The sequence below is a fragment of the Prinia subflava genome, chromosome 1 (genome assembly GCF_021018805.1).
Source record: "Prinia subflava isolate CZ2003 ecotype Zambia chromosome 1, Cam_Psub_1.2, whole genome shotgun sequence".
NCBI lineage: Eukaryota > Metazoa > Chordata > Aves > Passeriformes > Cisticolidae > Prinia > Prinia subflava.
The window spans coordinates 85131743-85143780 of NC_086247.1; the positions used below are offsets into that span (position 1 = coordinate 85131743).

The 12038-nt window shown below is 39.6% G+C and overlaps 1 protein-coding gene across 2 annotated transcripts in view; it reads left to right on the plus strand.

The window, feature by feature from the left end:
* Window positions 1-12038, plus strand: part of RIPK1 (receptor interacting serine/threonine kinase 1) — a 31414-nt gene that overhangs the window by 4211 nt on the left and 15165 nt on the right. For both annotated transcript variants that reach the window (XM_063401451.1, XM_063401442.1), the window contains exons 2-7: window positions 1417-1628; window positions 3293-3446; window positions 4360-4497; window positions 6858-7086; window positions 7923-8072; window positions 9178-9254. In XM_063401451.1, coding sequence (XP_063257521.1) covers window positions 1477-1628; window positions 3293-3446; window positions 4360-4497; window positions 6858-7086; window positions 7923-8072; window positions 9178-9254 — 900 coding nt within the window. In that variant the 5' untranslated portion in view covers window positions 1417-1476. The remainder of the gene's footprint in view (window positions 1-1416; window positions 1629-3292; window positions 3447-4359; window positions 4498-6857; window positions 7087-7922; window positions 8073-9177; window positions 9255-12038) is intronic.

Sequence of the window (12038 nt, forward strand, 5' to 3'; positions counted from 1 at the left end):
ATTATCTTCCCTGTTTTGGTTCGTTAGTATTGAACTGATGAGACCATTTCCAACTCAGCACTGAAATGTCTCTCTTTCCTCAGGTATCTATTTTCCACACACACAAACCCCTTAGTTCCCAGGCTCCCCAAAGAGGCTGTGGTAAATGAGGCAGTCAAACTTAGCCTTCAGCTGATGTTCACAATTGCGTTAAGCAATCTTTTCAATTAGAGATTGGATGATACAGGTAGTATTTATATCCTGTACAGTAGTTTACGGGAATTAACAGTCATTTGTTGGTCTGTAAAAACTTGGGAGTCCATTTGCTATACAATTTAGAGATCTTAGTTACCCAAACTAGCCAATCTACTGTTGCAGATAGTGGCACTTAGAGGTGGTGTCTTTCTCCCAGCTCTGTCTGTAGTGTGGTTACCCAAGATGAGGGGAAAATGAACAGCCCTGACAGTCTCTTGGACTTTGTCTTTTCTCAGCAATCTACTTCTTTACTCGATGTAAGGTGCTTAAGTTAAAAACTTAGTGAGGGGAAGAAAAGCAGAGGTGGTTGGCTTGCACCAGTGCTAGCAAAGCACCTTGCTGACGTGCTGAAGGCAGGGCCTGTCTAACCTGGGAAACATATTAGGCAAGAGAGTACCACAGCTTTATCAAAGGATTAGAAATATTCTGGCATCCACTGGCATTTACTTATCTATTAATTATCCATTTCATAGGATCCCCCAAACTCACTTTTTGTCTTGATGCACTTAGGAGTCACTACAAGCCTTCACAATATCTTTGTTCCTCTTCTTTTTAATGGGCAGAGGAGAAGTTGCCATACATATTCCTTCCTAGCACTTGTTTCAAGTTCATGTGCAAATAAGTGTCCTATAGAAGCTGAGTCCTTAATTTTACCCTCCAGAGGAACCTTTTATTTGGTTGTTTGGTTTAAACTTTAAACAAATGGTTTAGAGCTAGGTTTGCAAAGATGCCTAAATGGTAGCTTAAAGTTATATAAGAATCTGGGCTGGCCCAGGCAATTCAGAAAACAACATACCTATCAGAATGATTAGGCACTACCTGCACTTGGGACTACGGCTCTTGCTTTTTCTGGGGTTTGGATTTTGCACATATGAAGTGTAGGGACAGTACCAATCCACTGCATATTGTATGGATAAAAACTATTTATCAACAGCACTTTGAGATCCTCAGGTGAAGAAATGGTTTTACATCAACTGAGTATAACCGTAGTGGGTTCACAGTATAACTCATTGTGATCTTTAGGTCTGATTCTGTGAGAACCACAGCATTTTTGGTTTCCAACTGGGCATTCATAAGAGAGTCATGAGAGTTTGTTTCTGTCCTACTCCTTAAATGTACATGTATTTAGTGGAACAGCTAAATGCTTTCAATTACATTTATTTTTACTCCTTTATACTACAGGTCCAGAAGGTCGAGGGTGCTTGATTTTGTTTTAATTGCTAAGCCTCAAAGACTGCGGCCATGTCTCTGGAAGACATCCACATGAACACCAAGGATTTGCTTGAAAAAAAACAATTAGATGCTGGAGGATTTGGAGTAATTTCTTTATGCTTTCACAAGAAACATGGATATGTAGTATTAAAAAAAGTATATACAGGACCACAGCGCACTGAGTAAGTTACAGATCTCAGTTCTGATTTTCATTTCAGTTAGTTCTAAATCCTCTATATTCAATTAAGGTAAAGCTAAATGGAGTGTAATAATTTCAGGATTTCAGGTCTTTGGATTCTGGAGATACTTTATGTGGGGAAAAAAACCCAGTGCTAACAGCTGTCCTGCAAATTTTCTTTTTTCCCCTCTCGAGACAACTTTTTTAGTTTTAACTCATAGTTCCAGTGAAGTTCCTGGTTCTTGTTACAAGGTGAGCACTATCATGACTTTTAAGACTCAAGAGGACTCTTGCACATTTAAGGAAAAACAGGAACTCAGTGGCCACATGATCTTTTCAAACTTGCAGACACATTTTCAATGAAATTACCCAACTGTAGAGACCACTAGGAACTAAATGCACATAAATTATCAGTAGGACTCCAGCCTCATGTGTATTAATACCACAAATGTAACCCTCTCTCTCTCTTAAGAGCGAGCAGAGTGAGCCAAGCCCACTGATTGAATTCAAAGATTGAAATAGCTGCTGATTTTAGTGGATTCAGGTCACATTGCAGCTCTACGCCCTCACAGCCATAACAATCCAAAAAGTCCCATGAGTCATCCACTAGAGAGAGACAAAATTCCATGTTTTTTCTACTTTGGGCTATGATAAATAAATTAACTGAGATTTTATTTTGCTGGTGGAAAGCAAATTAAGAGATTCTAGTAGTTTACAGTCTGCAATGACAGTTTAGGATGACCACATTTAAAATGGACAAGTCTGACAGGTGTATTTTTGGGTTTGTGGTTTTATTTTTTCATTACACAGGCTCATAATTTTGTTATTTCTTAAAATATTGAACCAAAAGTCTTTAGCAATTCTTTGTAACTGAGCCTAGTGCAAACAAAACAACCAGTTTCTTCTTCTCTGTGTTATATGGTGGAACACAGATGGTGAAAGCAGTTTCCTTTTAAGTCAGAGGGTAGGAAAGCATTAGCAAGCAGTATAGTTTCAAGATTTTCTTACATCCTTTCATCTGACGACTAGAACAGGAACAATAATAAAAATACCACCCCTTCTATTCATTATGTAATGGATACTATCCTTTTTTAGGACCCTTACTGAGCTCCCAGCTATGTACCTGTGATTATTGATGGGTTGTACTGAGGCAGAGGTAAAGAGTTAGGCTTTTAATTCATCCTAAACCAGTAGTTGTTAGCAAATGCTGTCATCATTTAGAATGTGTGTGGCTCCCTTGTAAGAAATCAGTTTTGAACATGAAGCTCTTTGGAAACAAGACCTCTATAAGTTTCCTGTACAAAAAGTAGTGGAGTGGAACTTGATCCTCCTTGTTCCAAGGCTCTTTCAGCTCTGTCCAGATCTCACCCCAGTTTAAAGATTTGGACATCCAGAGCCACCTACAAGAAGAATGTTCTGAAAAGCAGGCCTTAACATCAGACTGAGCAGACAGTCTATGTAAGGCATTTGAGCAGAATCTTAGAGAATATAACCTGGCATGAACAAATCTGTGTCAATTCAAAATCAGCTGAAGGTGTGGGTTATCTTGCAGGGGTTCTGGGGGTGCTGACATTTTTGGCCATGGTTTTCATCATGAACCAGTGTGATTTTCTTCCCTTTCATCTTTCTAGACTGGCACCTAAACTCAGTGTGATTTCTGTGTTACAGGTACAATGTTTCCCTTCTTGAAGAAGGCAGGATTATGCGCAGGCTGCAGCATGACCGCGTGGTAAAGCTGCTCGGTGTCATTTTGGAAGACGGAAACTACTCACTTGTGATGGAGTATGTGGACCGGGGGAACATGATGAGAGTGCTGCACAGTGTGAGCAGTCAATTACTTCATCTCTTAGGGTTGCTGAGCTGCTTGAAAGGGACAGGATGGTACTGCCATATCCAGAGAACAGAGCCTTTAAATTCTTATTCTTCTTTTTGTATTAAAAAGCCAGTGGCAGCACTGCCTTCTCTAGAGATGGCAGACAATGACAATGGCTTTCCTGTGCATCACAGAGGAGCAGACCCATTACACATTAAAAAGTTCTAGAAGGGGCTGTAGAGATATGTGAAGAATTTGCTAAATATGTAGCAAATGGAATGATTCTAGAATTATTTTAATGCCAAAATTTTGATCCAAGCAGGACCTTAGATCCATAGAATATTCCCAATTGGAAGGGACCTTGAAAGATCATCAAGTCCAGCTTGCACAAGACAACCCCAAAAATCACAACCATGCTCTGGGTGAAGAATCTTCTAATATCCAGCCTGAACCTTGCCTAATCCAGCTTCATGCCATTCTGACAGGCCCTATCACTGACAGCCAGAGAGAAGAGATCAGTGCCAGTCCCTCTGCTTCTCATTGTGAGGAAGCTGTAGACCATGATGAGCATTCATTCCCTCAGTCTCCTCCAGGCTGAACAGACCAAGTGACCTCAGCCCTTCCTCATATGGTTTCCCCCCAGATTTTTCACCATCTTTGTGCCTTCCTTTGGAAACTCTCTAATGGCTTTACATTCTTCTTAAACTGTGGCTCAAACTGCATACAGTATTCAAGGTCAGGCCATACTAGTGTGGATTAGAGTGCGACAATCACCTCCCTCAACCTACTGGCAATGTAGGTTTTTCTTACTATAGCTTAAGCTACTCCTGGGACTGGGGAACTTCTTTTAAAGACTGAGTTTGAATTTGATGGTTGTAGTTGCATTTTTTAAATAGATTGCACTTTTTGTTCTTTCTTTTAGCTCTCACTACCTTTGTCAGTGAGAGGGCGTTTCGTGCTGGAGATCACAGAAGGAATGTTTTATCTGCATGAGCAAGGCTTTGTACACAAAGACCTAAAACCAGAAAACATCCTTGTGGACAGAGACTTCCACATTAAGGTACTTGTTAGCATGTGAATGGAGGAGGCTGGTGATTTGGGTTGAAGAACCCATTTCATCCATGCTGGTTAGAGTTCCTAACTTGGTGGTATTGGTAAAGACGAATGCCTTTGTAGTTTAGTGAGCTATCACTGAGAGAGTGCTGGCCCTGGATCACTGAATTATGGTGGCCTATACAACCTCTGATCTCAAATACTGAGATTTGCACAGTATTCCTCCAACTGTGAAAAAAAATCACTAAGGGCATTAAAAAATAATTTTGTTGAGAATTAACAAGCTATAAATTACAAAAAACTTGAAAGCTGAAACAAATGCTATACAGAGTTTGAAACAAATAGAATGTTTTATGGATAATGTCTTCTTTATTGCTGTAATTTCTCCTCCTGCCTTCACTTCCTTTTTTTTTACTCCTTTCTTTCTTTTGTTATCTTCTCCTCTTTTGTATCCCTCTTTTCCCGTAGTCATCATTTTAAAATTACATCCAGGAGCTACAAAAAACCCCCATGAGTACAGTACTTTAGAGAATGGTTGTAAGCCTATTCCAAAGCCCTTCTATTAACTTTAGTGTGGTTTTGGATCAAGACACTTAAATATAAAGACTGCTGTGGAATAAACCTGAGGGGAATTTGCAACAGTCCTCATCAAATATCCTGTCTCTGGTCAAGATGAGTTATTGAAATAAGCACCCCATTACAGTTTGAAACTATAGAATAAATTTCTGTGAAGAGAACTCTGTCATTTTTTATTTCTCACACATAATTATTGAGAAGTTCTTCGACCAGGTTAATATAGTAGCAAGTGCAGTATGAGCAGCTTGCAGATAAGAATTATAAATTTATTTATTTTCCAAAAATAAAAGCCCCATCATGATCTGCTTTAAATGTAAATTGTATGGGGAGTTGGGTTTCAGCTCACTTATATGGACAGGACCAAACTAGGCTATCATCACATTTCATGACAAACTGATCTGGAACACAGGATCAAATTCAGAATCAGATAAGACTTCCTTAAGTAGTTTTAACAAAAGTATAATTTAAGGCAGCTGTTGTATGATCTATCTGCTTGAATGTGTCTAACATTGTCAGTAATTAGAAGGGGAAATAGTTGCTCCAGGAGATTGTACATGTAGAAAGATTTATGTCACATCCTTCTCTATCACTAGAACCCCTCTCACTTATAGACATGAACCTGGACTCCTACTTCCTCAGCAGAATGTCACCTACATTTTCCTCTGAGTACACAACCCCTAAACGTAGCCCAAGGCTTCAGAAATTCAAGAGGAACAACAAGCTAGTTAGAGGCAATAAGAGAGAAAAGTGAGTTACAAGAGAGGCAAGGTATCACCTCAATTTTATCTGAAGTAATTGAGGTACCCAACTCTGTTGGACAGCTTCCTGTGGCCAAGAGAGACAGGCCCATTTTCTTTCAGCTTTCCTCTCCTGTTGACTTCCTATTCCCTTGTGTCAGCACTGGTGCTAATCTGAACACCCTGCCTTGATTTAGGGAGCCAAACCAGCAGATTACCATTTACCTTGTTGGCAGTGCTGTCCTTCTGTTGGGGAGCACTTGGTTCAGCAGCTGCTTGACTGCCTTGCACTGCATCTTCTCTTACTTCCAGGCAAGTGTCAGTGCTGGAACAAGAGGAGCAGAGAGAGCACATAAGAGAAGACTGGGGGAAAGGAGGGAAGGATTACCTTCTTCACCACCAGCCATTAGTCTAGTTGCAAAACTGCACCCTAAAGTTTCAATAATATCCCATTGTCAAGCACACAGTACCCAAGTATCTCTGCTTTAACCTATTCCATGCTATTCTTTCCCACGTCTCTTTGTCATACATATCACATCATTTTAGATCCTCTTCTTTCACTTTCCTGAAGGAAGATCTAAGGTGGTTGAGTTAAACGGAATCTGAACAGAAAGTACAGTGAGGGATGAGGCATATCTGCCCATCTCACAGATTGATTCCATGTTTGATTCTTAAATTCTTCTCCTATGAATCTTCTGTTCTCCCACTTGAGCGCTGCAAGCAGACCTCAAACACGATTGTCAATGAGTGAAAACAATTTTTTCTATCCTCACGTTGTGCTAGTGTTCCACAATTAATAATAAAAGTTTAGCCTAATGGCTCCCAATTGGCAGTGATACTTTATTTAGGGCAAAACCCAAACCAAACCAACAAAGAAAAACAAGACAAAAATCAAATCATTTGTTCTCCTTTCTTAAGATGTAATTTTTCACTATTTAATTTTTAGATAAATTATTAGATTAGTATTAAGTATTTATAAAACTGAGCACTGCATGCAATAATTGTTTATCTCTTCTTCATTACAGTGCTAGCTCTGATGTGTGTCATTTTTCAGATTGCAGATCTTGGTGTTGCCTCCTTTAAGTGCTGGAGTAGGCTGACCCAAGAAGAAACTGTCCGACAGAAGCAAATGAAGAGCACTTACCAGAACAATGCTGGGACTCTTTTCTATATGGCCCCAGAGCATTTACGCTGTGTTAATGCTAAACCAGTGGAGAAATCAGATGTTTACAGCTTTGGCATTGTGATCTGGGCAATTTTTGCCAACAAAGAGCCATACGAAAGTATGTCACTTCCCAAAGGATGCTATCAGAAAAATAAGTTACAAATAACAAGCATTTAACATGATAAAATTAAGATTAGTAGATTGCATCACCCATGGCCTAGAATAGCCCCAGTTTTGCACCTCATGGCCAGTGAGAGGAATTAGTGCATCATTCCTGACTTCTAAGCATGGACAAGAACATCTGAATGAAATGCAGCCATGAGCTGAATCTACTCACATCTACATGGTGTGGGCACAGACAGACTTGGTGGCAGAAATGAGGCAAACTTCAGGTGGGCCAGGATGGAAGCTTTGATGGACACTGTTTCCTGAGGTGGACTATTTCCACATGGAAATGAGAAGGATCTCACAGTCACTTACCAATTCTCAGCTGTGTGGTGCTGATTTCTCAACATGAACCAATGGGTTTATGTAGAACAATAGGAGCCAACTGTGGAATTCCAACATAACATGTTTATAATTCTGAATGGATTTTTTGCTATTTAAATGGCTAAATGCTGCCTGTGTGGCTATCTTTGTGTTTATATCTAGTGCAGAGCTGATTCACCTGAGATACAGGTTCTAGAGAGCTACATCTGTCACCCTTACTCACACTTTGCATGTCTTACATATAAGAGTAAATCCATTAATCTTAAAATAAATCTCTAATCCATGGAAATCAGGGCCGTGGATTCAAATTCACTAATATAAAAGATTTGTAGCTGTAACTTGGACCTCTGAAATCATATTTTACATGCCCACAAACCAAACAGAGAGCCAGATCATTGTTTCTTTTACCTATGGAAAGGTAGCAAAACCCATTAGCACAACCTGATAGGAAATTTTATTTTTCAGATGGTATAAATGAAACCCAGATTTGCTTTGGCATCATTAATGGAAACAGACCAGACATAGAGGAGATCACTGATAAATGTCCAGTGGAAATTATTGACTTAATGCAGCAATGCTGGGATGAAGATTCAGAGAAACGTCCAACCTTTGCAGGTAAGGCATTACTTCAGAATTTGTTTTTGTTTGTGTCCATTGACAGTTTATGATGCAGCAAAACAAACCTGAGTATTTTCCTCTTGAAATAAGGTGGGATTTTTTTTGAAAACCGAAATAGCAATGCACATGTTCTGTGAAGCATGCCTCTGTACCATGACCAAAAATGGGATCTGATCCAGCATTTACAGGTTTGAGAAATCCTAGTAAGTAAATTTAGCTAATTAAGGCACTTTATCCCTGATAATTTATTTTCAGCATAGTATAATCTTATTGCTGAAATTTACTAAAAACTAACATCAAGGGATATAGTATATCTTGATCATGACTGAGAAAATATCCTATTCAAAACATTGTAGATTCAAAAGCTGTCCTAGTTATCCTTCCATAAGCAATCTAACTGACTTTGATAGCTAATCATCCTTTCATATGGTCAGATGGCAAAACACTTCCAATCAGTAGAAGTCTTGGCTCAGTGGTCTGGGAAGGAGACTAAGAGCAAATAAGTCAAAATTCTATATCTCGTTGTCTCTGCTTTTTGCCTCAATACATAGTGCCAATAATAATAATAACAACAACAACAAAAACCCCACCAGCAACCCAGAAAACCCCAAAACAACAAAAAGAGGAAAAACAACCCAACCCATAAAAAAGACCCCAACAAATAACAGCAAACTGAGGTTTGTATTTAGACAGGGACACTTAAGAGCTTCATATACACCAGGTATGTACTTAAATACACAAAGGAAATTTGTATCCCATGAGGAAACCATCTACTATATCCGTATTTAGTATATATATTAAGCTTATACTTGTATTGGGTCTTAGCTTCTAATTTTCCCATATGCAAGTCAAGGAAAGATGCTCTCAGCTACTGATCGTAGACAAGATTTCATCCTAAAAAGAAATACAACAAAAAATCCCTAGAAGTCATCCAGTTCCTGTGACTGTTTAAGACTAAATGTACCATGAACAAATTACAAACGTATGTATACCTTTCTTCTTTCTTCATTCTTCATTCCTTTTCCATCAAGATTGTTAACAGTACAAGTCACTTTTACTTTCCATGGAAAACCACTTTCACTTAGTTCTTTTATTTTTGCAGAAATCAGTGAAAAATACAAGCCATTTTACTATGAAAATCTAGAAAAAAATATTGAAGAAGATCTGAAGAATTTAAAAGTGAGTAGCTTTCTAAGCATTTTAAGGCTCCCCACATTTCCTTCTTCCCAACCCCAATTATGGCCAGATCTGCCACTTGAAGACTAATCATGCTTGACTGATGTGATTTCCTTCTGCAATAAATGACTGGATTTGTGAATGAGGGCAGAGCAGTGCATGTCACTTATCTCAACCTTCAGAAGGTTTTCAACACCCTCCCAAGCTACTCTTGTATCCAAGTTTAGATGTTGCAGTGTGGATGAGCAGATGAAAAGGTTGGATGGTGAGTCCCAGAGAAGAGGAGCTGATGGGTCCTACTTCACCTGCAGGCCAGAAGCAGCTGCAGGAGTGCAGGGGTTGGGACCTGACCTGGCTTACTCCTCTGTCAGTGACGTGACAGGAGTGATGGAGCACACGTAAGGTACACAGGTGACACCAAACTAGAAGGACCAGTCAATACAGTCACAAGGATGAGTCTGATAGCTGCAGGCTGGAGGAATGTGGTGACAGAAACCTTGTGAAATTCAGAAAGTACAAGTGGAATGTGTTGCACCTGGGATTAAATAACCCCTGGCTTCAGTGCCAACCAGGGGCTGCCCAGCCAGGGAGCAGCACTGCCGAGGAGACTCAGGGTGGTGGAGGGCAGCAGCCTGGGCACCAGCCACAGCCTGCCTGGCACCAGCAGTGTCACAGGCAGCAGATCTGTCAGACCTGGATAGTCCTAATAGGAGATGGGGCTACTTCAGCCCAGACATGGGCCCAGCAGTGGCTTTGGAGAACAAAGAAATAGCAACCTGCCCCTGTGTGAGCAGTTTGAGAAGACAGAGCCAAGCTCTCCACAGCAGTGCATTGTGTGAGGACTAGAGAAAAAAGACAAATACAGAAACAAGAGAGACTCAAACAGGATGTAAGAGTGAAATGAAAAAAAGACAAAACTTTTCCCTCTGAGGAGAGCAGGGCAGTGACACAAGTTACCTAAAGAGGTTGTCCAGTCACCATCATTGGAGGCTTTCAAACCTGACTGCACAAAGCTCTGAGCTACCGACTCCAATCCTGTAAGTGACCCTGTTTTGAGCAGGGCGTGCACCCAAGGTCCCCCAAGGTCTGTTTGCACCTGAGTGGCACACCGTTTCTATGATGATACTTTGCAAAAGCTCCTCATATATCCATTAAGTCTCACTCATGAAATAAAATGTTATTCCTACCAACTCAAAAGTGGCAGAATCTGATTTAAAGTAACTTCATAAATTCTTGGTAATTTTTGCCCTGTGTTCAGGCAGAGTCTAATGAGTCTTAGTCTGCTTGAGACCAGGAAGTTACACCACAGTAATATTAACAGCTAAAAGTTAAATTCAGGTAGTCTTCCTGAGTGTCCAAGTTGGTTTCTCTTACTTTTCTGGCTGTAAGTTTAAAAATTACGATTAGAAGAATCATTTTCTGACTGAAAATAGGAGAATAAGAACTTCTTGAACAACTGGGCTGATAATGGAACCTTTTTATCACAGATTTTATTAATTTAATCACATGACTAAATAGACTTCACTCTCAGACAAGACAGACAGTATTCTTAATTAAGAGGAAAAAAACCCAACAAACTTCCTTGTGAAACCATTCTTTCACATTTTTTAAAGTGCTTCCTTCTCACCAAGCCTTCAGTTGTGGAAATGAAAGTTACTCATTTCATGTGATGTTTACGAAGCACCAGTAATTGTTCAAAAAAGCAACAGAGTTTTGCAAAATGAAGCTGATGAAATGGATTTCTTGGACTGATTTAATCAAACTCCCACTGTGAACTGTATATATGTCTAATTTATGACAGCAGCCCCAAATCAGGTCCATGGCAAATTTTACTAGATGCATTATCTCTCTGCAGATGCAGCTCTCATATCATAGGGACAAAATGACTATTTAGGAAATGGGCTGTGAGGTTATTACTTTCTCAGGAAGGAAAGCATCCATTATAATCAGGGCACAGATTATGAAGAGTGGATCCAAGTCACTCTGTGAATTACTAGTATAGCTTCAGTAGCAGCATGACTTAGAGGGTTTAGGCGTAACCTCCCTGCTGCCTGCCCAGTGATCATGCGAGCCTCCTAACTAAAAGGATCTCACAGGATCACAGAATGGTTGAGGTTGAATTTGAAAGGGACCCAAAGTCATTTGGTTCAACCCCGCTGGTCCAACAATTCCATTACTCAAATAAAATCTAAGGATCTATGGTTGTAATATCACCTTTTGCTTTTGGAGGGAAGGCGATTTTTTGGGAAGAGATAGGTAGGAATTGTTGATTTTTAATCTGTGAAAGTACTTCTTGGGTTTGATTAATTTTAATAACTCACACAAACTACTTTTGGAAATTATTTTATGAGTAAGCAGCACTTGGGGAAGTTGAGAAATATTTTTTCCAGGTTAAAAAAAAAAATTACTTCCAGCAAAGCCTGAATAATGAGAACACCAAAAGAGTAGAACAGGAGTAGATTTTTGCCTTCACTCTAGTTAAGTGAGGATGATGGTTATAGAAAGGAAATTGCACTGCTTCTTTCTGAAAATGTCCTTTAAACTCCTCATTCCTAATCATTTTCATGAATGTCAATGTGCCTATACCTGAATGTTAATTTTCTCTCACCTCTTCTTTCCTGTTGATGAATGAACTTTTTAAATATAAATCCACAGAACAGGATGTGTGTTTGTTACCTTTACCTCTGCAGCATCCCCTCACCGAGATTGCTTGCCAAAAGTCTGGCTATTAAATACAAGTCAGACAATCCAGAGCCACTCTGGATTAAGCTCACTTTCATGTAGGCA